The sequence below is a fragment of the Drosophila erecta genome, unplaced genomic scaffold, assembly GCF_003286155.1.
Source record: "Drosophila erecta strain 14021-0224.00,06,07 unplaced genomic scaffold, DereRS2 tig00000000-arrow-pilon, whole genome shotgun sequence".
NCBI classification, from domain to species: Eukaryota; Metazoa; Arthropoda; class Insecta; order Diptera; family Drosophilidae; genus Drosophila; species Drosophila erecta.
This window is the reverse complement of record NW_020825194.1, coordinates 4,482,100-4,509,407: the sequence shown is the minus strand read 5'-3', so window position 1 is coordinate 4,509,407 and position 27,308 is coordinate 4,482,100. Positions and strand designations below refer to the sequence as shown.

General features: G+C 42.0%; 2 protein-coding genes across 2 annotated transcripts in view; both read right to left on the bottom strand.

Moving 5' to 3' along the window:
* Positions 1-27,308, bottom strand: part of LOC6554381 (limbic system-associated membrane protein) — a 136,497-nt gene that overhangs the window by 89,893 nt on the left and 19,296 nt on the right. Inside the window, exon 2 of the mRNA XM_026983725.1 lies at positions 26,236-26,303. The gene's annotated coding sequence lies outside the window, so the exon portion shown is untranslated. The remainder of the gene's footprint in view (positions 1-26,235; positions 26,304-27,308) is intronic.
* LOC6554126 lies at positions 19,082-19,891 on the bottom strand. Its single transcript, XM_001981462.3, has 4 exons — positions 19,795-19,891; positions 19,552-19,731; positions 19,265-19,458; positions 19,082-19,199 (listed from the first exon to the last, which is right to left on the bottom strand). The coding sequence occupies exons 1-4, from the start codon at positions 19,843-19,845 to the stop codon at positions 19,130-19,132; spliced, it is 495 nt and encodes a 164-aa protein (XP_001981498.1). The 5' UTR covers positions 19,846-19,891; the 3' UTR covers positions 19,082-19,129.

Genomic DNA, 27,308 nt, shown 5'->3' with positions numbered 1-27,308 from the left:
ACACACAAGCACACAGAGATAGGAAAAGCAAGTGAGAGGGAAAAGAACTCGATCCTGGTAAAGTGCTTTAAATAAAAATTTGTGGGCCTGTCTTAGAGGTGGCAAATGTATTTGTTTGTTGGTTCTCCTACTCAGCGCAGCGTTTGTAAGCCAAAGGCTAAGGGTTGACTTGCCGGCTAACTCGTTGAAGTTTTTCGCCGGGAATTGCTTTTAGCGTAATTGCGAGTATTCCCCGAAGGTGGGTCCAAAACGCATCCCCAGTGCCTCCTTCGTTTTTAGGCCGTGCCGCACCACTCCGCGTTTCAATTAACCGCTTTGCTGTTAGTTTTTTATTAGTTTTTAACCGTGGGCTACTGGAGCGGTGTGCTGTGCAAACGCCATCATCGCTGGCGGATCGACCAACATCAACGCGTTCAATCAATCCGACGATCAATCAAAAAATTCAATCACCATCAATTGCAGGCGGGGCAAGCAGCATAAACAAACAAAATCCGACGTGATAGAAAAATATAGCACACCGATTGCGGCTCATTCATTAACCCGGTGCAAAGCCCTTTTGGCCCAAAAGCTGAAAATTGCAAATCGGCAGTTCAGTTCAGTTCAATTCAGGTCGGCTTAGCTTACTTGACTATTCAGTGGAGGGAAGAAGGACAAAAAAAAAAAATAATAAAAAAACGTTTTGACTTTTTCACTGTAGTTTACGACGATGTTTCCTTCTTTTTGGCTCATGACTTTGGTACATGTGTCTGTGTGCGGCTTGTAAAAATCACTTTTTAAAGCATTTCGGCCGGGTAAAGCGACAGATACACGCATTGAAGCGTGGGCACTTTTGCGTTTTCCAGGACGAAACCAAAGGGCCACACCCACTGAGGCAGTCAGCCAGCATATTTATTTTATTCCAGCTCATTCTGGCAGTGCATAAAACTGTTTTTAACATGTCCTGCCGCTCCTGCCGCTTCTGCCGCTCCTGCTGCTCCTGTTTTTGTTGGCATCCCTTTTTATGCCAACTGTAAGCGATCCGCACGAAACTGACACAAATACGGGGCCGCTGAAGTGCCGAAGGACCAAAAGGACCAAGAGGACTGAAGGGCGGAAGCCGAGTGTTGGACAAGCAGATTTAAACCGTTACGGTTTACCTGCCACCACACCACTGCGCTCCTGTAAACACATATATGCACATATACATATATATACGAGTATATATATTTGCGTGCACACGGACATATTTAAATAAAACGCTTTCGCAGGACAACGCCGCACTTTGCGCAATCACAGACGATGGAGGCCAGTTGGGGGCCATTTGGGGGAGGGGCCAGTTTTCCACCCGAGAGCAGGGCCAGAATGCCTGGCGACGGCTGAGTGAAACAGCTTCCATTGATTTCACACAGCTTTGGTGAAGAAAAACACGTAAAAGCCGATGCAGTGCCAGTGCCACACAAAAAGAAACAGGGAAGCCTAACAATTTAAAAAAGAAATTACAATATGGTCCAGTGTACCGACAGGCAGTTACTTCACGCGCAAAACTCAAAACTCGGGAAAAAACCTGTGTCTGCAAAAAATGCAATATTAATTTCAACTAGAAATGGAGAACAAGGTATAGAAATTAACAGAAAAACTGTTATGTGGCGAATATTATATTACTTTGTGCTGCGAAAATTGTGCTATATTGTAATACATCTTTGTGTTCTTCTTTTTTTGAAAGAGTTATCAAAACTTAATATTTTGTGCAAAGCTCTTTTTGGCTGACCAAAATAAAAGCATAAAAAATTCCAAATAGTTCATATTATAATTCGAGCCGCACATTGCGATGGTTATATTATAGACTTAAATTTCTGATATTTCCATATATGTGGCCTGCATTTATTTCATCGTGATATCACACAAATTTGCACAAATATACCCTGTGCCCCGCAAATACCTGTTATAAAAAACGCTCCACACAAATGCAAATACAAATAGCGCTACAAATGAGAGTGGGCGAAATGGGGCGGTGGTGGAAAATGTTGTCGTCACGTGGCCGCTGCATAAGCTGAAATGAGTTACATCAAATGCTTTTGGCTTTCACAGGAAATGGCAGCGCAATGCATTTTTATTTACATCTAAGGACAGCACAGCGTGGCCAAAAGGAAGGGGGCGAAAGTAAGCCATTAAGGAATTGCTCGGCAATTGAAATGGCCAAGTCAAATAAAAGGCAGCCAGACATTTCAGTGGGCGATGGAATGATGGGTGACTTAGGGGGTGTGTCATGCATTTGATTAAAATTAAAAATACTCGGACCAAGCCAAGGCTTTGATGTAGACCACATTGCGATATCAGCGGGATATTCTGCGCTCCTTTGGGTTCCCTGCATCGCTTTTCCAATCCCGGGTGCCCCGTCCCCTGACACTGATTTATGTGAGCCAACTTAATGAAAAGGCCATTGCCAGTTGTATCACCTGGTCCAGGTGGAAACGCACTGATCGTTTGATTAAGCTTAGCGAATATAAATTACATGGTATTAGGACGCTGGAACGACTGCCAAAAGTGCTACGTTACGCATACGCAACGTTGTCTCGCTTGAGAGCACCAATCCATCATCAATTACGATTAAATCCATCAGGAATTATGCGTCAATTTGATTGAAAGTCAGTTGGCACACTCTAGCCGGGTCGGACACTGAATTATGGCATTAAATCAATTTTCTTTTAGTTAAATCAATGGCGCAACTATTGCGCCAGACCATTGGCCCCGTCATTTGACTTCAGGCGGGGCATTAGCATTAGCCGCTCCCGTCACTCAAAGTCAGCCAGCTGGTTGAGCTCATCCAGGACCGAAGCTCCAGTACCTCAGTAGCAGTAGATGCACAACTGCAGCTGCAGTTGAGCACGGCAGCAACTTAAATCGTCCCAGACTCTACGGCTCGAGTGACGGCACAAAACTTTTGCCAGGCCAATAAAGTACGGCCAAGTGATGGCTCCGCCATCCAGGACCCGCCAGTCCAGGACGAACCAGTCCGGGCCAGTCACGGCACACTCTGTGACGCATCGACCTGTAGTCTACGGACAGAGCTCAGCAGCCCGAGCTGCTAAGAAATGAAAATATTTTCTTGCAATTGCAAAAGGATAGAAGGGAGCGGGAAATGCAGGCAGACACGATGGGGAAGCATAAAAAAGCAGACCCAATGAACAGAGGGAAAACTGCAAATCGCAGCGAATGCAAGTGTCTGGAGTCTGGAGTCTGAAGTCTCTGCAAGCGGAGCGCGTCAATTGACTGCAATAATTCTGGAAAATGTGCAAAGTGTAAGGCCGGACTGTCGGACTGCCGGACTGCCAAGTAATTTATTTATCAAGTTTCAAGCTGCAGCTTGAAAACTTAATACGCCGCCAAATTGAATGCAACACTGCAGTAGTAAACATGGAGCGTCTTAAATTTCACACTGGCCGTAATTGCGGAAAATTCTACAACAACTTCCGCCACTAAAGCACGATCGTTGACTTTGTGCGAGGGGCAAAGCACTAGCCAATTTGCACTTTACCACAAAATTCAATTTACGCATCCTGCAATGCAGCGAAATCCTGGCCAGCAAGTAGCAGTTCATGCGTGAAGCTGACAAGGACGCACCCACACCCACTGCCCACATGCCACACATAGCACACATAGCCAGGCAAATAGTGGGGGGCAACGGCAAATAAAAAATGCGACAAAAGCATCCGAACGAGAATCCTTTGTGCAAAGTATCGAAATGACATTTATGCTGAAAGACATATGATGCAGAGGGCTTGACAACTCTTCTTTATCGCCCAGCGAAAGCCCCAACCAAACCACTTGAACCATTACCAACACCACCTGCCACAAATATTTGCTGAAAGCAATAACAAGCTCACTTCGAGTGCGATCCGGCAACAAAAGGGAAAGTGTGGTAACTGATGGCTTCCACAGGGTCTTTCATTAGGCCCCAATTGCACGGGTCCTTGCCCGTGTTCTTGGCCCACTTGTCGTGCATCGTAGGGTCGGTCGGCCCTGAATATGTCAATTGAATGTAGTCTAATCGAAGCGCAATATGCAATATAAATAATTGATGCGCACTTTTTTCCGGCTGTGGGTGCAACTCTGACGACAGTGGCGATAAAAACAATGGCGTTGCAATGCCAGCTGCCGCACGGCAAAACAGTTTTGCATACTCCTCTAAATGCATATATGAACAGTTGCGAACAGCAGATTAGATTATCTGCTGCCAATAGATTTATATTGTTATTGAGTTTTAATGACAAATAACAATTTATTATCGAGCTGATATTTCAAATCGAAAGCATGCATGCTTGCATATATTACTTGTTCATCTCAATAACATGATATTTACTCACTTCTTTCTCAGTTGAAACCCGCTTAAAATACTCAATAAATAATGTAAAACTTTTAATTTACAACTGAGCTCTTGTGCTGACCACAACTGTATGTTGGTACGCTGCAGGAGCAGGTCCTTGTGGCCTTCCCTTGTCCGCTGATTGATGTCCTTTTGGCTGTTGCTACCATTGTTCTTGTTGTTCTCACAAATTGGTTTCTATTGGGTCAGAATGCATACATATGTGCAGTGGGTGTAGCCCGCTTCAAGGTTGCAGTCGCATTAAGTGTCCACACATACACACTCACATACACTCGCCCACACAAATAGGGAGGCGCACACATAGGCAGCAGCAGAAACAAACAAAAAATAAACCATTGCATACTTATGAGGGCAAAGTGTATAAGGCTCAATTAAAATTTTACGCCCGTTTGCATTTTAAGTGCATACGCTCGTGTGTTTGTGAGCCTGCGTGTGTGAGTGTTAGTGTGAGTGTGTTTGTGTGGATGGGGTTAAAGACGGTTTAAGGACTTGGCGCTGAGTGTGTGTTTGTGTGGACCATAGGCTCGAATGTTTGGTAGTTAGCCGGCAGCAGCTGCTGACTTGTTGTGTTGGCCAACTTTTACAAAGCCTTTGCATGTGTGTTAGCACTTTGTTTTGGGGCTGGAGTGCACAAAAGCGTATTTAATGAAACGGAACTTGAAGCATAATTGAGTAAGGGCTGCCATAGCAGATTTGACAAAGCAGGATTGCCCTGCCCAGATGAGTTACACTCAATATTGCCCTCTGTGCCAGAGGCATTGTGCTGCAATGGGGTGAAGTATTAACATGGGAATATGCAAATAATGTTTGCAGACTATGATGTGATGAAAATGTAGGCTAGGGGATTTATTTGGCTTTGTAAATGGATATTCTGAGAATGGCAAATACTTTACAAGAACCCCGAACTTAAATTTGGGAAATTTTATCTTTAAATATCAATAAACCATAAACTCAGAGATTAATTTCTAATTAAGCAGATGAAAATATCACCTTTTACTTTTTAATAATTACCACTGATCAAGGCATAAAAGTTTCATAATCAATAATATTTACTTTAAGGGCAGGCTGCTTTGACAGCGTAAAAAAAGTATTATTTCAACAGTTCGAGTTGTTTATCCCGCCCAAAAACACGCCCACAACTAAACTACCACCGCCCATTGCCCATCGCTTTTCCTAACCCGCATGTGCAATTCATTTTTTATTATCACTCATTTTATTGTTTCTGCCGACGTCGCTGCTCGAAAGGATATAAAAACAAAATCAACTTGCGAAATATGTTGAATATTTTACATAGAGCACAACAATGGCTATAACTAAAAGGCGGCAAATGAAATATGCAACAAAAGCGAGCGTGCAGCATGAGAATAAATTGAAAAAGTGCAAAACACAACGGAGAAAATCCAACAAAAAAAAAAAATAAACAAAATACACAATATTTAGATGGCAAAGGGAAAATGGAAAATTGGAAATGAGAGGGAACTTGGTTAACAAATTGCTGCGAATATTAGAGGCGAAGTCTAATGCAGCGGCAACAGACAATGGACCCATATTTCTGACAACGAATTAAAAAAAAATCCAACTGAAAACTAGTAACGAATGTGTGTGGATATGGCTGGTAAGATTGGGATGAGCAAACCAAATAAACTGCGAAACAGTGCAGACAACAAACTAAAAATGAAATGGTCGAATTGGGAGGGTGGAGAGGGGAGAGGGGAAGGTCCTGGCAACTGGATCGATTTTTAGCGGATGATGGAGCAGCCAGCAACATGTGTGTGTTTCTTCCTTGGATTCAGTTCAGCAAAGCGTTTCAGCTAGTCCGTGGGATCCGGTTTGTCTGGAAGCTTTCATATTTCCGCCTTGCCTTAGTCAGCTGCCAGGACAATTTTTAAAAATTCAATTTTCCCCCAGCATCTAAGCGGTTTGACTGCGTCTATGTGAGTATCTTTGCCATAAATGTTGCAACCTCCTGCTGCAGAGCCAGAGAAAATTGCCTTTCTGCGGCTATTCTCGGCAAGGAGCAAATGTGAAAACAAAAAAAAAAACAAAAATACTCGTATCAACAAAAGTAAACCAGGAATAAACTATAAAAATAAACCTATGCAATGGCAATAAAAAAACATGGCCTAGGTGGCTTTTCGAGCCCTGCTTTTCAATTTTTCAGCAAAAATGGAAATGGAATATGGCACAAAATGCAATTTATGCTCATCAACTTGAAATTGAGAGAGAAACATACATTTTTGTTGAGCTGCACACTCCATTGATGTGATATATAGACGAAAAGCACAATTTCATTTATTTGCCAAAACACGCCAGGCCACGCCCACCACCTGCCGCCGCCCACCACCCACTCTAAACGAGTGATGCATGACCCCAATGGAGTGCCATGGATTGCCATGGATTGCTGCTCAGCTGTGCGTTGATGTCTAATCCTTAATATTAAATCCATACAATCAATTTGCAGACCTAAATTGTGCGGGATGACAGGGCGTATTACTGCCAAGGGGCTACAGGACATCAGGATATCAGGATATCTGGAATTTAATTTTCTGCATAGATACGCAACAGCAGCAGCGCTGCTGTGTGCGATATGAAAAATGCAAAGGGAATAATGAAAGTCACCTTTGGCACAATAATTCATCATTGTGGCTGTGCGAAATAGAGGCGTGGCAGGGCTGTACAGGAGCAGCATCGTCATATGAAATGAAATGCATAGTCATGCGATGTCAGCGCCCCAGACAAAAGCAGCACAGAGTATCCCCATGTATACCTAACAACGTGGAAAAACAAATAATGCAATTTTTTGCCGCTCCTGCTCTATCTCGTGGTGTTGGTGACATCAACCCACACACACACACACACACACACACACACACAACAGGTCCGACTGCAATCTACGCACCCAGCAGACAGTTGATGTATGACCCACAGAGGGACAAACGGGAACATGGGCACATGGGCAAATGGGCGGGGTCAACAGCCAGGGAATTGCTGAATAGATGAGCATACAAAACGCTGGCCATATGTCAGGGCATCAAATAAATATCATAAATTGCTGGCCCACAGGTTTGGGGTGCATGTAAGGGAAAGGAAAGGGAAACGGAATGCTGGGTGTTGAGTAAGTGAGTAAGCGAGCAAGGATCTTATGTCCTGGGGCAGGAAACAATCAACATTCTCTCTGCCCAATGGCTGCTTGACTGCCGTTAAGGAGAAGGGCTCAACGCTGCTTTTCATATATTTTTTGTACCAAAGGGGCTCTAACTATTTGCAGAATTTATTGATTGCAAAGCGAAGGCCGATTAAAGAAAACTGCCAGCATGGAAACTTGGCAAAGTTTAAGATTAAATACCCTTGCAGTTGGCTCATTTAAATGGTCAGGATATGTAATATAAAATTCAAGATAGCACAAATGTACACTGCTCTGAAATCCTTTGCCTCAGCTCGTAGTCTCCCTTTCAAGGGCATGGAAATCACAGGAGCCAGAGGACGATAAAAAACGGATTTACGCCTTTGATTTAAGTGACAGAGCGACAAAAGGAACAGGACTCCGTTGAACAGATAATGTCAATATTAGTCGCCTGCATAATGTACAATAAATGGCAAAATAATACAAAAGGCAGTGAGCAGCAGGACCAACCGCGGCAAAAGGGATGAAAAATCAATAGCCCCGAGTAACAAAGGAACAATGAAAATGAAAAGGACCCTTCATGCACACACACACACACACACAGGAAAGACGCACAAAGACAAGGACATCGACTGCGTGTAGCACTTTTGTATCCAAGCCGGATGCCAAATAAAAATGAAATTTGTCAGTTATGGTTTATGTGCATTTGCCATAAAATCCAATTAATCATTCCCCGTATGGATGGGTTTGAAGTATTATTTTTTCTTCCTGCCGCCAGATTAGCATTGGTCCAATACACGACCAAACATTTTATGAAAATTACAAGCAGTTTTTGCAAAATGAATCAAAACATGCGCACGTCATAAATTCCGTAAAAAGCATAATAAATAAGAGGAAATAATAACATTTTTATTACATTGCAGTCGAAGTAAAAGGCAGTGGAGCGTTGCCCAAAAAGCTGTCGAAGTCGAGCTCCTCCCAACCAAAAGTCCACCCAAGGCTCCCAAAACGACCAAAATGTCCAAAACGAGCAAAACGCCCAAAAGAAAACCCAGTGAAAACTCAGGCATTGGCAACAGCTTCTAATACTTTCGAATGGCAAAAGTTTTGCAGCTCGGCAGCTCACCGTTTGTTGCTTTTAATGATGGCATCATAAATTATTACATTGCTATTTCGTTTTTATTGTTTCACCCGCGATTGAGCAGCTGGAAATTTCACCTAGCAGCAGAGAAGCTGGTCTGAGATGGTGGCCAAAACAAGGCTAAACGCAATTATTATTACTTTTAAAGCATTTTTATGCCCTTTTATTTCCCAGCCACACGATTTTCCTATTAACGCACAAGCTCCTCGTTGAAGTATATAACAATCTTGGCGGCGAAAAATTTCACTTCAGAGTTTATTATGATTTTTATGGATATAATATAGGCCGAACAGGTTCTCCCACCAAAAAACAAAAAAATATACAAAATAAAAGACTGCGCACGTGCAGGTCCTGCCTGGAGTGGAATACTGAATCCTGGCGTCGTCCTGAAGTCGCCACCTGTGCGATTCAGCATATTCCCAGCTCCCATTTCGGTCACCACCAAGCATATTGAAGCTGGCCACGGATTTTTGGGGGAGGCTGGGACCGGAAATTGTTAAAACTGTAATTGCTAAACGAATTTTAATGAGCTCATTAATTTGATAAAGGGATTTACACGGTGCTGCGGTCTGGCGGCTGGCGGCTGGCTGCTGACGATGTTCCTGTTCCCATCCTCGTCCTCTGGCCAAAATTCGCTATGCGGTTAACTCGGTTGGTATGTCTGTATCCGCCGGCAATGCTGCCGGCATTAATTAAAATTTGCTTCAAATTATTTCCCAGCTTTTTTTTTTTTGCAGTTATTTTTGTTAACCAGCCAGCTGCCTCTGCTCGGCAAACAAAATTTGTTTGACTTGCTAATGTTGTTGGTGGAAAAAAAAAACTAGGAAAAGTTGAAATGCTGAAAATTTCACAATAATAGGTACACACAGTGCGAAAAAATGAAGCAGAAAAATGGCGCCCAAAACTAAATAAACGAAGCGTGAAGAGATATCCAGCCGGAAGCGGCACTCTTCTGGTATGAGTGTGCTTGTCTGTGTGTGTCCGTTGGCCACAGTTGGTTGCAGTAACAGTTACTGGGAAGTTGCGATGACACTGACAGTCGCAGACAACACTCACACACATATGTATAGATGGGCTATGGAGTGCTGCGTGTTCAGTTGTCTGAAAGCCGAGAATGATGGCGAAACGTTTATTCGCTTTTTTTGATTGTTTCTCTTTTTGTGCGCCAACCGACTTGTTCACAGTGCGTATGCTTGTTTTTCCAGCTCAGCCCAGTTCATCACGTGCCCGAGAAAAACGGCGGAAAGATCAAGTGGCGGATAGTATTTCGAGGGCTACTACTGCCACGGTCATTGTTGCCCGGAGCTACTGTAAACGCCTTGATAAGCACAGAAAAAGCTAATTGGATTTCATTCAATCGAAGTTTGCCCCTCTCGAAAAGTGGCGATGGATGCCTGCCGATGGGCTTTTGTATTTTGGGCAGTTCTTAAAGCCTTAAAATGTAATAAAAAATATAAATAAAGAAGGAAATCTCTTTAATGTACACCACTTATTCATTAACTGACACCTCGATGCTTGACCAAAGTCGATTTTCTTCTAAGGTTGTCGCCTTTCACTTTTCCCTGATCTACATAATTTGCATTGTTTCCACTCGCCCACTAGCCGAGCACAATTTGCACTCATAAAGCAATTTAAATTCATGCCAAAGATGAAAGATATCCTTCGCTGGGCAGCCAGGACAATGGCAATAGTGTGCAAATTGCTGGCGCTGTTTAAGCAAATGCTGGAAAAAGCAGGCGAGGATAACAGAACGCAAAACGCAAAGTAAACCCCAAAAAAATTCAGAATTGTCGCCGTACCTGTGTAAAAGTTTCCAACGACCCGGGTGTATGAAATACGCCAAAAAAGGGCGGAAAATAAATAAAACAGAGGTGGGTTAAAGTATATCAAAACATAAAAAATCATCACGCAACGCAGTAGCGGAGGAAATAAAAATAATACAAATAGCAGCGAAGATAATATTTTCGCAGCCAGTTGTTGCGCGTTGTTGTGGGCCCATCGATGTTATTGTTTTCACACTTTTAATTCCGACCATTTTGCAGATGCATAAATATTTTTAAACCATCGATGGATTGACAGTGCCGCAGATAGAGCGACCATATTTCGCACAAACTGGATTTTAATCAAGCCATCAAAATATGGCCAAATATGCAAATAGCAAGCGAGAGAGTACTGGGTGCCAGGATTCAGGATTCAGAATTCAGGACTCGGAATCTAGAGTCCGCCATCCGCTGCCGTCAGGACCGTAAGCCCATTAGCGAGTGACGGGAAAGGATTTTCGTCGGCGGGTTTGAAATGATGGAGCCAAATGTTGCCAAGGCGTCAAGTCAAACGATAAAATATTCAACAAGCGAGCTGGGAAAGCGGCAACAACAAGGACAACATTAGTAACATTTGTTTGAATTAAAATGAAAACGCTGACAATCTCAGTGACTTTGAATGCCAAAGGCGGTAGCAGCAGCTTGTCTTCAACAAAAATGGGTGTGTGTGTATATGCTTAAATAGAATTAACATTCGTCTTGCCAGCAGCTACGAAAAAAGCATAGCAAAAGCATAGCAAAAGCATAGCGAAAGCAAAGCACAAGCAAGAAAGCCCTGTAACCCTGCAGCCAACCTTTCACTGAAAGCGAAAACACGACAGCAGATTTGCTCGGCAGCTCATTCATTTTGCGCAGCCTGTCTGGTGCTTAGATCCCACGCCACGCCCACCAGCCCAACAAAGATGGGCGGAGGGCCTCCCGGAAAATCGCCTCCCCCCCCAAAAAACGCCCAACACCCTACCACCCTTCTGCTGCCGTTTCATTTGTATTCGAAGCATTGTGTCCTGTTGAACATTCTTAATTAGGTTAAATCTACTGTGCGACGCCGTGTTCTTGGGTTGGGCCCTTGCATACGCACCCTTTTGCGGGGACCCGTAATGAAGTCGGTCCTTCGGGGGGGCGACACCCGGAACGCGTGTTCGCCATTTGGCATAATTTAGTATGCCACCGGCCGCCAAAGACACAAAACTCATATTTGCAATTTAAATCCAGGAAATGAAACAATTACAAAGTTTATCGGCTGCAATCAACCTCGTCACCCCCTCAAGAATCCTACCACGTGTGGTTATATTGAAGGTAATGTATTGACAGACCTTTCTTATGGAGCACACTCGAAATAAAAATGGAGTATACTTTCATCAAGTTTTATAACAATAATATTTACATTAACCAGCCAATAGTAGTATTATAAACTAAAATCAAGCATTGGTAAAACCAAAAAAGGTACAATACAAACAAGATAGAATGCTATAGCCGAGTTCCCCGACTATCCGTTACTCAGCATTTTCTGAAACATCGTGTAAAAAAAAAAACAAAATTATCAAACGTATCAAGCGTATTGTGGGCAATAGAGTGCGCGTAGTAAAACATCAGAAAAATTACAAACAAAATGTAAAAAAAATAAATTTCTAAATTTGAATGCAGATTTTTAGGGAATTGCTACAGAAACATTTAGAGGTATGCCACTTCAAAATCCGAATAAGATAAGCTGAGTTATGGACTTTGGAATTTCAGTCCTGGGACATTTTTGAGTTTCTACAACATCATAACATCAGAAAAATTACAAAAAAATGTAAAAAAAATAAATTTCTAAATTTGAATGCAGTTTTATAGAGAATTGCTCCAGAAACATTTAGAGGTATGCCACTTCAAAATCCGATTAAGATAAGTTGAGTTATGGACTTTTGAACTTCAGTCTTGGGACATTTTTGAGTTTCTACAACATCATAACATCAGAAAAATTACAAAAAAATGTAAAAAAAATAAATTTCTAAATTTGAATGCAGTTTTATAGAGAATTGCTCCAGAAACATTTAGAGGTATGCCACTTCAAAATCCGAATAAGATAAGCTGAGTTATGGACTTTGGAATTTCAGTCCTGGGACATTTTTGAGTTTCTACAACATCATAACATCAGAAAAATTACAAAAAAATGTAAAAAAAATAAATTTCTAAATTTGAATGCAGTTTTATAGAGAATTGCTCCAGAAACATTTAGAGGTATGCCACTTCAAAATCCGATTAAGATAAGTTGAGTTATGGACTTTTGAACTTCAGTCTTGGGACATTTTTGAGTTTCTACAACATCATAACATCAGAAAAATTACAAAAAAATGTAAAAAAAATAAATTTCTAAATTTGAATGCAGTTTTATAGAGAATTGCTCCAGAAACATTTAGAGGTATGCCACTTCAAAATCCGAATAAGATAAGCTGAGTTATGGACTTTGGAATTTCAGTCCTGGGACATTTTTGAGTTTCTACAACATCATAACATCAGAAAAATTACAAAAAAATGTAAAAAAAATAAATTTCTAAATTTGAATGCAGTTTTATAGAGAATTGCTCCAGAAACATTTAGAGGTATGCCACTTCAAAATCCGAATAAGATAAGCTGAGTTATGGACTTTGGAATTTCAGTCCTGGGACATTTTTGAGTTTCTACAACATCAGAAAAATTACAAAAAAATGTAAAAAAAATAAATTTCTAAATTTGAATGCAGTTTTATAGAGAATTGCTCCAGAAACATTTAGAGGTATGCCACTTCAAAATCCGAATAAGATAAGCTGAGTTATGGACTTTGGAATTTCAGTCCTGGGACATTTTTGAGTTTCTACAACATCAGAAAAATTACAAAAAAACGTAAAAAAAATAAATTTCTAAATTTGAATGCAGTTTTATAGAGAATTGCTCCAGAAACATTTAGAGGTATGCCACTTCAAAATCCGAATAAGATAAGCTGAGTTATGGACTTTGGAACTTCAGTCCTGGGACATTTTTGAGTTTCTACAACATCACAACATCAGAAAAATTACAAAAAAATGTAAAAAAAATAAATTTCTAAATTCGAATGCAGTTTTATAGAGAATTGCTACAGAAACATTTAGAGGTATGCCACTTCAAAATCCGAATAAGATAAGCTGAGTTATGGACTTTGGAATTTCAGTCCTGGGACATTTTTGAGTTTCTACAACATCAGAAAAATTACAAAAAAACGTAAAAAAAATAAATTTCTAAATTTGAATGCAGTTTTATAGAGAATTGCTCCAGAAACATTTAGAGGTATGCCACTTCAAAATCCGAATAAGATAAGCTGAGTTATGGACTTTGGAACTTCAGTCCTGGGACATTTTTGAGTTTCTACAACATCACAACATCAGAAAAATTACAAAAAAATGTAAAAAAAATAAATTTCTAAATTTGAATGCAGTTTTATAGAGAATTGCTCCAGAAACATTTAGAGGTATGCCACTTCAAAATCCGAATAAGATAAGCTGAGTTATGGACTTTTGAACTTCAGTCTTGGGACATTTTTGAGTTTCTACAACATCATAACATCAGAAAAATTACAAAAAAATGTAAAAAAAATAAATTTCTAAATTTGAATGCAGTTTTATAGAGAATTGCTCCAGAAACATTTAGAGGTATGCCACTTCAAAATCCGAATAAGATAAGCTGAGTTATGGACTTTGGAATTTCAGTCCTGGGACATTTTTGAGTTTCTACAACATCATAACATCAGAAAAATTACAAAAAAATGTAAAAAAAATAAATTTCTAAATTTGAATGCAGTTTTATAGAGAATTGCTCCAGAAACATTTAGAGGTATGCCACTTCAAAATCCGATTAAGATAAGCTGAGTTATGGACTTTGGAATTTCAGTCTTGGGACATTTTTGAGTTTCTACAACATCATAACATCAGAAAAATTACAAAAAAAATGTAAAAAAAATAAATTTCTAAATTTGAATGCAGTTTTATAGAGAATTGCTTCAGAAACATTTAGAGGTATGCCACTTCAAAATCCGAATAAGATAAGCTGAGTTATGGACTTTGGAATTTCAGTCTTGGGACATTTTTACATTGCCCAGATTTTTGGGAGTTTCTGTCAAAGGCCTGCCTGTCAGCCTGCTGCCAGCTAAAACGCTTATTATAATGAACTGAAATTTAATTAAGAGTTTGCCATATTTTGTTTCAGTCTGTCCATGGAGCACGTCTCATCTCCATCAAGTTGGCCATCATCATCAAGATGGTTGGTGCGTTGTGTCTCCATTTCAAGCTTCATCACGAACAATATTAACGTTATTGTGTGGCCGGCCACTCCACCAGGTTCACTGCCAGAGCCCAAAAAATGTTGTTAACTAAACTTTTACGCAATATAACACAGCAGAACACAAACACGAATACGATACAAAAACCGTAGCCGTAAACGGCGACGTAACCATAACCGTAGACCAGGCCAGGACGAAAGTAAGGGAAAACTTGAAATTCACTTTATTCGCGGGACAGCAAGAAGACACGAAGACAGTGCCAAAAACGACGAGAGTCCACTGTACACGAGTTTATATGTATGCCAGTGTCCTTTTTCCGTCCTGTTTTCCCTTTTATTAAATTGAATTTCACCCTCGAACATGGACGGTGCCCAAGAATTCAAAATGAGGCCGAGGCGATATGTTTATGAGGCCACTTGTCTGTCTACCAAATACAATTTTCGTATTTTTGTATACGAGTATTGGCGCTCATATTTCACAGCGTTGCCCGTTGAAAATTTCGTCGCTTTTAAATTTGCTTTGACATTTTTGGGCGACATCGGCTATATTGAAAAGAACTGAGAACATGTCCCAAGTCCATCCCTACTCCAAATTCAGTACCGGAAATCGAATTAAAAACTCATCTTTGCTCAATTTGTGCCTGCTCCTTGTGTCCCACATTTTCCGCAGTCAGTCGCAGATGATTTGGGCTCGTGTTCTGACTAAAACACCATCTATCCTTGCCATCCAGACCCCACTAAAACACCATTCATCCTTGCCAGCCTCTCATCGGGTATGTGGGCGTTGTTTTCCACCTTTTTCAGAGCCGCAGATCCGCAGTTCTCTGCCCAGAGCCCGCAGCAATTTGAAGTTTGATAATTGGGTATCGTTTTTTCATATATTTAATAACTGCAAGGGTATATATGCTTCGGTTTGGCGAACATGACTTCCTTTCTTCTTTTTATTGTTTTACTAGCAGAAAATCTGTTTCATTCGTTGGCTTTTATTGTTGCTACGAGTAATTTTATGTGTATTGCATTTAAGCTAATATTCGAGTTGTTGCTCGGAGGTTTTAATGCCGTTTTTACGATCTTTTTATTGCCTTTTTATTTGCTGGCCCTTGGACCTGACCCAGTGCCACTGGTCAGCATTCTCCACAAGCAATTTCTGTGGAGTGGCTCAACTTGCTCAACTAATTTCCAGCAATTACAATAGGGAAAAGGAATGAGCCAGGCAGCCTCTTTTATTAATTATAATTTGGCGACTGCCAATTGCTCCATTTATGAGAAATAACACCCCCATATCAATCATCGTAAAAGTCCTACTTTGGACGTAACCCTTTAAGGACACATTAGAGACACTTGGCTGGCTGGTTTTATGTGATCCCGTTTTGTTTTGGGCGGGGACAAAGGGGTTGTTCATTGACTTTCTTGTTCACGACTTGGTTAACTGGTTGGTCACTTCAAAGGATGGCAAACAAAGATAATCTCGGCCACAATTTATTTACCTTTCGCTGACCAAACCAATTTACGATTTTAATCAAAACCCAGTTGGAGCGGCAGCAGGAGCAGGAGCAGGAGCTGCCATCAAAGCAAATAGTTGAGCTGCTGTCACTATGCAAAAGGGAAAGGGCAAAGGGCAAAGAGCAAAGGTCCAAAGGCAGCCGGCTAATGCCCAGTGTCCAACCTAATTTGACGCTGACGAGAAACGAGAAACGAGGAACTGCATGTCCGATTGTCTGTTTTTCCGACTGTCTGTCTGTCTGTCTGTCTGTCCGTTTGTCCAACCGACTAACCAACTGAATGACTGACATGCCAGTCTGTGCATAATGCTTATTACCGCAATCATTTACAGCACTTGGCCATGTTCCCTTTATCCTAGGCCTGGTCCAGTGAAGATGCGGTCCCCCTCCCGTGGAAGTGATGTTTCCCCAGGAATGCAATATGCAATCTCCAGGCACACGCACTCTACTCCCGCACATTAGTGAAAGTGTTCGGTGCAGTGAGAGAATAAACAAGTGAGCACTGTGCCATTCCACGGGCTTACACTTGGAGAAACTAGCAGCTATCAAGGTCATTTCATTCAACAGATTTCCCTGTTAGTTTGAAATTTTCTCAAGTTTGTAAGTTTACATTGATCCAATGATTTGCTACCAAATGAATAAAAAGCAAATAGTTCAAGTCCAATGCCTCATTCAATTGACTTTCTTTTTATGTATAAATGTAAATAATTACCACACAAAGAGTGGCCATTTTCGCAGTGCCGACAAGCAACAGTTTCCACTATTTAATGGCGATCTACGAGAAGCCCCCTCTTACTCCGCATGGTTAACACACACATGCGCCCGAGTGTGTGCGTGTGTGTGCACTGGTGTGGTGTCATGTTGGCTATTATGAATTGTGCAATTGTCGTCAACGCCAGCGAGAAGTCAACCCCATTCTGTGCCGCTTTGGGTTCCCTTTTTCATTCCGGGTCACCATCACCATCAGCATCGCCGTCACCATCTCACCATCTCGCCATCTCCATCTCCAGTTGAGCTGACAGTCAGGCAGAGAGGCAGTCAGTCCATCTCCCGGCTCTTGCCCCGAATCACTCCCACTGTTAGTCACATCTAGTGCTTGGTTTCATTCCGATTGCCTGCTCATCATCCAGCAGTTCTTTGTTTGTACGACGATGGCACACACGGCGTATACGTAATGCTGGCTGCGTTTGCCTTCGTTTGCTTTCGTTAGATGCCTGCATTTGCCGCCATTTTTCAACAGAGTGTTTTGTGTTTTTTTATTGTTTGTAAAACTACTGGTTTTGTTGCTGCTCCGGCACTCCTAGTAAATGACTCTTCAACGTTTGTCCTATTTGTCTGGCAGCACTTTGGAGTGCCAAATATTTTTACATTTGTACGTATACCGCTTCCCTTGCCATTCCCATTTGTTTCAGCAAACATTTTATCTAGCAGACAAATGCTCATGTCTTGATGGGTATACGCGCTGGAAATCGACCTGCTTCGGCATTTATGACATCCGACGGCACTCTAATTAAGCCACCAAGTGCTACAATCCGCCAGGTGAGAAGCGCAGCAGTTAATCAAGCGAGCAAGTATTTAATTAAGTGCGGCAAATGGATATGCATGCGATGGGCTTCATTATGGTGCTTGCGCCGTAAAATCTTTTCCCGGCATTTTCCGTGATTCTCCGGGGGATGCATGTGGTTTGGATGGATAAGCAGGTTGGGTGGTAGGGTTGGCTTGTATCGCTATAAGTATCGCTATAACATTTATGCGCTTTTCCCGGCCCATCAAAGTCATCAAATGAAACGAGCAGCCCTGGCAATCCCACGTCACTCTAAGGATACACTCCATACATATACATACATATACATACAGTTCTGAATCTGATTGTGAATCTGAATCTGTGCGCTCTGGGTGTAAAGTTGTCAGCTAGTTTGCATTCATCAGCAGCAATGCCGGCAATTGAGTGACACGGTACCCATATTCCAGTATCATCATCATCATCAGTAGCAGCATTCGCATCTCAAAGATTTACATGACAGCAGTTGCAGTTCGTTCGCTATTCATTTGCTGGCAGTCCTTTTGATTGCTTGTATTAGTGATTGTCAGTTGGCCAAAAGGGGGCGGATGAGGGGGCGTGGCTGCCTCTACATTTGATTGCCATTGCATCACGTAAATCTCTTATGCTTATGAATATGCGCATTGCGAATAAAATTCCATGTTTGTCACACCGCATTGATTGAAGTGTGAGTCCTGCCACGTATAAGTGTATGTATACACGTATATACATCCTCTTCATTATGCGAATGCAACTATTATGGATACTCCTCAAAAGGACTTTGCGCGCTTTGAGGGCAATTTATTGATTGCTGGCTGAGCAAATGAAAGTCGCCCAAAGCAACGACCCTCATTACGATTCCGAGTACCAATCAAACAGTTTCTCATGGCATTGTGAATGCTGTCGACACCGGCCTAAGCATTTAAGCCATTAACACGCAAAGGTCGCCAAATGCTATTGATTATGACCGCTGGCCAGACGAAAGGGCCAAGACCGACCGCCCTGCGAAACGATAACAAATAACAATAACAAACAAACAATCGACACAAAGAGTCCTGTTGAACTTCGTGGGGTTTTGGGTTTGTCTGGGGCAAATTCGGCTCTTGTACGGCTAAACTGTTTTTCCTTTTCACTGTCTGGCAGTCGCAGTCGCTTGAGGAGGAATAAAAGTCAATTTGAGTTAAAGCCAACTGACAGCCAGTTGTCAATTAATACAATCGCATGTTGTTACAATTTTCTTTAAGTAATGGTAGCATTCAAGTTCAGTCCATTTTACTGGAACATTTTGGTAAGCAACAGAAGCTAAATAAAAAATGTACCAATATAACCCATATAAAATCCTAAGGATATGCACAAGCATCCAGTGAACATCATATGCTTCTGCGTCTGGGGTTCCTTAACTCCTTTCGCCTTGCCCTCTTTGAGGGTTTCAGGTATGACCTGCGGGTTCAGGACAAGTATTGAGCCAATCGGCCAAGTCCGGCATGCTATTAATCAATAAATACCATTCGCCGAGGGGTATGTAAACGTTGCACACGCAGGCATTCAGCAAATGCAGGACGCCAGCAATTACGCCAAAGGCGCTCGACATATAGAATATGAATGCGAACTCGTTGCCGCAATGATCGACCATGGACACCAGGAGGGTAAGTGCGCTTCCTAGGCAGAGGAACCCGCTGGCGAAATTGAACGTCATCGCCTGTAAAACACACTCGTTGAGCATTCATCATCGCCAAAAAGCTCCCGAAACCAGAACAGCCCAGACCAGCCCAGAAAATGTATGTGTACGCACAATTGGATCGAGGCCCACGGTGGTGCAGCACAGCCGGAATATGACGAGCACCACGCTCTGACAGGCGGCGGCGGGCAGGATGAAGGTGTACATCCACACCGATATACCGTACTCCTCGCCCAGGACACAGTGCGTGGATAGGATACGGATGAGCAGACCTAGGGCCACTACCTCCAGCACCTGATGGACAAAGGCAGAGATGTTACCACGCCCATTGCAATGCAAGTTTTCAGTTGTAGTCACCGCCGTTAGCAATTGCAGCACATAGTTCACCACACGAAAGGGGAAGCTCATAATAGTAACCAGAAATTTTGTTCAACTCATTGACAGTAAAATCAAATTTGCCATCTACGGGCTGGATTGGATGGAAAAAAGGGGAATGTTTTCTCTTCGATTGTGCTTTGAATTGGGTGAAATTGAAAGGGACCTAGCCTCAAAGTACAAGTTATTAAGAGAACCCAATTCAGTTAGTGTGGCCAACTTCGCTTAATTACAATGTCATGCCGCTTTGGGCACACTGTTGCTCCGTGAATGCTTTATTCATGATACCCATTTGTGGAATGGCTTTTCCCGTGACTTTTCAAAATGGTACACCGCATAAGCACAGTATCTGTTTATCCGCTTGGCAGCAAAATTATATTATTTTCTGTTGCTCCTTTTATTTGTTGCGTTTTTCATTTCGTTTTGGCCCAGCTAATCTAATTGGCCTCGATAGCGCTTGTTGAGTGCCAGAGTCGTTGCCCCGCCACGCATTTGTTGCTTTGTTTGCGCTAATTTCATTACTTGTGGAATGTGGCGATGATTTCATGCAATTTAAAGCCACATTTTTCAGTGGCGAAGCATTTAGCGTAGTACCTGACCGGACCCGAGCCGGACCCATGGAACTCAGGTCCAAGTGCCTGTCCAAATACCCAAGAGTAGTCCCATAACCGGCTAGCCACCCACCCACTCCAGGCTTTTATAATAATTGCCTGTTGACACGGGATGGCCGAGGGGCAGCCAGTTAGAAGGTACGGGCAGCATTGGGGTTTCGTTTCGTTTGGGAACGCCGACTGGGATCGAGCAATGGAAATACCGTTGATAAATGAAATTTTCAAAACGTGAACCAACAAAAGGGGACAAAAAACAAACGAAAGCAAGCCGAACACAAAACAAGCGGAAAAAAGGGGGCGGCAAATATAATATAATTTAATTTGTTCGTTCAGCCCACATTTTTGACCCTCTTCTATAAAAACCAAACTAGGTTTGGTTAAGCATTGGTTGAGCAAAAAGCTCTTAATTTCTTAAAAGGAAAATGTGATCGATACCTTGCCGAGTCAATTGCTGGATGGGTGGACAACTCTCCCGAGTGGCATAAATTTTGCCAGCTTTGTTGCGACAATTGCATATTAGCCAAACTTGACAACGTTTCGCCTTTTCCTTGAAATTTATGGAAAAATGTTGCAAAGACAAAAAACTTTCGACTTGAGATAGAGATGCGAAGTGAAGTGAACTCCCCAAAGCGGCCAAAAAGCAGCCGGCAGCAGCAGCAGTTGGAGAAAGAGAAATGTTCTCGAATAAACAACAGCGGAAATGTAGGCTATGATTTGCTTACTTGTGGGGCGTTGGAAAGGGGGGAAGGGGATTTTCGCCAGGGAATTGGACCAATGACAAGGGCGGTGTGGCATGGCAAAAGTTGCAAGAGTCAGAGAGCTGGCGAAACATAAATCAAATGCATGTAAAATTGTCGTACTTTCCGCACACATATCCTGATCCTGTGCAAGTGCATTGGGCAGGCCCACAGCAGGACAAGCGCCGGAGGAAAGGACGAAGAAAAAGGACAAAATAGGAAGGACGGTGTATTGGTGGGCGGAGTGGCAATGAGTCTGTGTATGTGTTTATGTGTGTGAGTCGGAGTGCGTTGTGTTTTGTGCACATCCGTTAACTTTGTCATTTTTGCTCATTTCCTTCCGGCATGCGCAAGAAAACTGCAGCAGCAGGAGCAGGGCCAAACGAAATGATTCCCAGCAGTGCTCCACTGAGCCACTGAGCCACCGAGCCACCGAGCCACCGAGCCACCGAGCCACTGACAAGCCGTAAGCCGTAAGAAACCCAACCGAACTACAAGCACAAGGCTCGCTGGCAAAACAAAAGCAATGCGGAAAGCGGCAATAAGTTGAGGGCATAACTTTCAGTGCCTTCAAGAACACGTCCTTCAGTGGCGTGCGGAAAGGGGGTTACTTAAGCCCACATGAAGATACAACAGTTCTTGACTTTTCATAGTGACTTTATCCACTGAACTTTGCATACGCAAGTTTCTTGCGCACTCATTAATGAAATTCTTGGAATTATCCATTTGCATTCTATATAATAACAGCAATTAAATAGAGGTTATATTGTAACCCCCATTGAAAAAACCGCAGTAAGCCCCTGGCTGAAGGGGCGAGAGGCTCAGAGCATTTTGCATGAAATTAGAGTCGTAAGACACAACAAGAACCAGGCAAAAAGTCTTGGGTCTATAACTTGCTTGTTGGAATTTAATTATTTTGCAGTTGCTGTTTCAGTGGTGCAACTTGGTCACGGGGGTCTTATTTTTTGTGCATTACACGGCCCACACGCCACACCCCAGCCCCCTCGTCACCAATCCCCGCAAGCCCCACATCCTGTCGGGAATCATGTGCCAAAAATAGCAAAACTTTGCTGCAATTTTCATTCGCATTTATTGTGTTGACATGCTGCCACACTGCGTATACGTATCCTTGATGCAGCCAAACAATTTATTTATTTAAGTTGAGCTGAGTAGCAAGCACGAGTTGGGGTGCGAGAAAGCGGGAAAACTTTTTGCCGTATGTTTGCGTTTGAGAACTGGAAAATAAAAATATTTGTACACTTCGCGTTGTTTGCCCCTGCTCGTATCCGATTAGATGTCCTGGTTTCTCAAGAGGATGAGCGGCGAGGGGGTAAGCAGCATGAACATGGACAAATTTGAGCTGAACAGAAGTTAATACCCATGCCACCTGCATTCCGGAGCTAAATGCATTCAAAGTCAAAGCCACATTAATTAACATGCTTAGGTGACTTTTATCAAAAACCAATTAAATCCACACACTCAAACACGCACACACACACACACACACAGACACACACACGGGGGGCACAAAGTAAAGTTGATAATTAAATGAATCTGTGTGAGTGGCTTTGAGTTCAAAGTTGGCAGCCAGCTAAAACTCTGTGAACATAATTTTTTCTTTATTTTCACCGTATGTGTGTGTGTGTGTGTGCTCTTTGGTATGATGACACATGCGACACGACGGTATTAAAAAATATATATGCATAGCCAGAGTATAAATAAAAATTCACAAATAACATTATTAACGTTAAATTAAACTTTGGAATTTTGTTTGCCCCCCAACCAGGCGGCTCCAAAAAACGATTCAAAAGAACCTACAGGAGTAACTTTCAGAGTGCCTGTGAAGTGCATTAAAAGCGGGGGAGGAGGCTAGGGGGGCAGGAACCGGAAGTGAAGACCAAAGGCTTGTTTGTGTTTACCGTAATTTGCGGCTCACTCTCAAAACATAATCAAAGACTTCAAATAAAGCCGCAGAGTTGGTCGTAATCGAGCATCTTACCTAGTCAACAACTCGACGACTACTGTGCGGATGTAGAGGGATTTTTCTAGATTTTTGCGCCACAGATTTTCCACTTTTTCCACCCGCCACCACCCACTACATGTATTTGTCAAGTTTGCCAGCGTATGCGTGACACGTAGTAAATTAAATGCGAAACTCTGTAGCAGAGTGTAGCTAACTGAGAGTTTAGTGTTTGTGTGCGAAGTCGGAGTTTGAGTGGCTACAAAGAATGCTCTTGAATGCTATATGTATATATGGCATACTACCATATTTGTATGTACCCCATGCTCTGGCTATAAATCATCAAAGTTCAACGTTTGCCATTTTGTCTACAATGTGCAAAAGTGTTCAAAAGCGAGTGTGAGTGTGTGTGTGTGAGTGAGTGAAAGTCTGTGCTTGCGTGTTTGTGCCCAAATGTGTTTGCTTTGCAATTTCCTTTTATTTATTTAAAGTTCCTTAGCAAACATTGCGCTCTCTGTACCATGCTGCCCCCTCCACCCCCCTGGCGGCAGTGTTCACATTAAGTTTGCTGCCAAAAGTTTTAACAAGTAATCTTTTAATTAAGTGTCTGCCATCCCACTCAGACATCTCCTCAGACATCCTGGCATTCGGCAGTCCCAGAAACCCAAAATTATGAGAGCAACAGGAGGCAACAGGAGGCGAGCGGGAAAAACGCACAAATCTAATTTGATTAATGGTCAAATGCTAAGCTTAATTAGTGCAAAACAGCAAACAAAAAACGCTCGAAACCAACTGGAATCGGCATTAATGGTTGCCACAAATACTGGCAAAATAAGAAATTAAATAAATAACCACAGAGCAACAACTAATTGCACCGCAAACGACAATGGCAAAATGACCAATGAAAGGGAAAAGCGGAAGAGAAATGGAAATGGGAAAGTGCACACAAACACAAGTTGAAAATATTTCGCAACTAATAAAAACATTGCGGCGTACTAAATCAACTGGAAAACTGTAAAACACATTGAAACAAAGGTGAGTGGGAAAAGCGTGGCAAAGCGGAAGGAAGTGCTGTATAAGACTACAGGATACCCACTCTAAATATTTTATAGTAAATATACGCAGCGAACAGATAGATACAATTGGATAACTAGAATTACTGAGTATTCTGATTAAGGTGCTGTATGTATTTTACTAAAAGCATATACCCGACGTTTTTTGCAGTACCTGAGGTAAAGAGAAAACCAACTAACGGAAGGTGAAAATAAATGAGGAAGATGGTAAATAGTTTTCCCGCGGGGCAGCAGAACAAATGGCAACTGACATTTGACATTAGTTTTCTTGCGCCATGAACATTTATACTTTTCCAGCGCTCCTAATTAAAGAGATTGTCATGAATTATAATTGCGGCACTTAAGCAGAGCGATTCCATAAATACATATATGCAGTGCCATTCTTTTGAATTCATTAGCATTGTGCTCTTTATCCACACTTTTTCCCCTCCACAATGGAAGTCAATGTACCCGATATGTGCATACAGTTTTTGCCCTTTTTTCCTTTTTTTGCCATTCTAAAGCATCGGATCGCATTTCATACTATTGCGAATTGGAGTTTACATTGTCGGGAGTCTTTTTTTTTCATCGTCGAGTAATTGGACTCCACTTTCAATTGCTGTGTTCTCTAAGCGTCTCTTGAGTTTTCAACCTTAATTGCACTTTAGCAACGTTTTCTGGCTTGTTTGTGTTTGACCAAATTTCATTTCTGCTGCCGCCGCTCCCACTTGATCGATGGATTCATTGATTGATTGATTGATTGTTTGCCCGATTGTTGTTCAAGTGGCTCGGACAAAGAAGAGAAATATTTGCATAGATTTTATTAATTGCCGGACAAACGAAAGCCGCTGCCTGCTCCAATTCGACTCAAATCGAGTGCAATTGATTTTTCTTTTTTGGCCAACTCGTTTTAATGCGATAAGCGCATTGAAAATTAAGAGTCAATGGCCAAATTGACAGTAGATCAAAAGCTAAACGGCAATCATATTATGGTTTTCGAAGAAACATTTTCAATTAGCAGCAAAATAACAACTGGCCAATCAACCCAGCTTACGACCTTTTTGGTCAAAAGTGCTAGCACGAGATGAAAACTTGGCCAAACTTTAGCGTTAGCTGGACTCCCACCAGCTGCTCCTAATTAAAGCCGAAAATTTCAGCATTCTACACTAAAAAGCTGTGAGGACGAGGGGCAAGTGCGGGCCACGTCGCTAAGCCAGTTTTCCAAGATAAACGACACTTTTGGCAATTTATTTGGGCCAGTCCTCAACGCTTTTTGGCCAGCACGTTTTTGGGGTATTTTCGGGCATACTTTAGAGGCCACATAACATTTCAATTTCCTGACCCCATGAATAATGGCAAATGTCCAAGAGCTGTTGGCCGAGCAAAATGCCATTTATAAGTCAGAGGACTAAGTACTTCAAAGCCCAAGTCGAAGGGCTTGTGGCCAAGTTTTGTGGTCGGCTAATTGAGCTAATTGCGAAAAAATGGCTTTCCATATATTATACCTGTATGTATGTACATATGAAGGTAAGCCATTGCCAAGGGCCATTCGATAGATAGAATCAATGCCATCGATATTGATTTTGATTTGGTCGCTAGTCCATTATTCAATTAGTTTCCGGGCAAAGGGAGTTTCACAGTTTTCATATCGAATTTTATGAGTTTATTAAATGGTATTTCCTTGTAAGCTGACAGCCCTCTCAGCATCCATTTGGTATCGGCTCAATGACAAACCAGACATTGACATGAATATTCACTTTTGTACAAACACACACCGATGGATTTGCAGACACTTAATATGGCAGCATGTTAATATTCCCGACCTCCTATTTGTCAGTCACAAACGTCAGAAACACAAATGTGCGTACAAATACGTATCTAGGTATGAACACATATATATACGAGTATTTGTGGTGTATTATTAACACCAAACCTGTGCACTTTTAATTCGGCAAATATTAAGTGCAGAACGCTTCATTATGTCCGCCCAATCCGAGTGTCGAAAATAGTCGCGTGTAATAATTGATAATAAAAAGTAAATAAATTAACGAAAATTCAATTACCTGATGGCTATTTGTTTTGGCCGACGTCTGTTTTAATTCCAATCGATGCGACGACAAGGGCGTGTGGCCTAAAAACGAAAAAGAGGTTAAATATCATGTACAATTATTAAATAAATAATTGAGTGCGAGTGTGCAAGTGATGGCATGTTATGAATGGAGGCACAGCCCTTTATTTTACATTTGATTTCAAGAAGAATTGCAATTCAATTGCAGGGGCTGTGTGAAAAAGCCACGCTATGCTGGAGCAGCGACCACCGTCCGCAGTCACTAAAAATTAATTTCAATTTTATTGCAGCGAAGGATAAAGGATGGATGTCCTGCAGGAGTAGAAGGAGCAGAAGGAGCAGAGTCAACGGTCGGCCGCAGCGCGGAAAACAAAACTGCACTGCACTGAACTGAACTGAACTGAAATATGCAGATCAACTCGCCTGTCAAGGGGCGAACGCGAAGTGAAGTGCGGAGGCGAGTATTTCCAGCAAAAGCCAAACATTTATGAAAATGCAAAAGCGTTTTTAAGGTTTACCCCAGGTAAGCTGCACAGCAGCACCATCGCCACCAGCTGCAGAGCGATATTAATGTGAATGGCTGCCAAGCAAAAAAAATGCCGAAACCCAAACCGAGAGTCATACTAAACCGGTGGCAAACTGTAGGGGGATGCCAAAAAAACAGAGCATGAATTGCGGTTTAAACATTGAATTATGAATATTTCTTTACCTCGACCCCGACCTGGATTTCCCCGGGTGCCAGCGAACATTTATCATCCTGCCAGCCGAGATTCTGATTAAAAGCGAGAAATGTTTCGTAATAATCCCGCAGCCAAAACGAACCAAGCTCTGTCTTACTAATGCTAAAATCGCGAATCACAAAATGCATGCATCAAAATTGCAAGTACTCGAAAATCTGTGCAACCCGAAAATCTGTGCCACACGCCGCGTCTTATTTGGGATCGCGGGGAATTTTTGTTTGGCTGAATGATTACGTATAATGAAGAGGAGGAAATTTGCATTCAATTTGTAAAGCAATTCACTCGCTTCTTATGCTAAATGGCAATGGCATTATATAAATTAGACAAA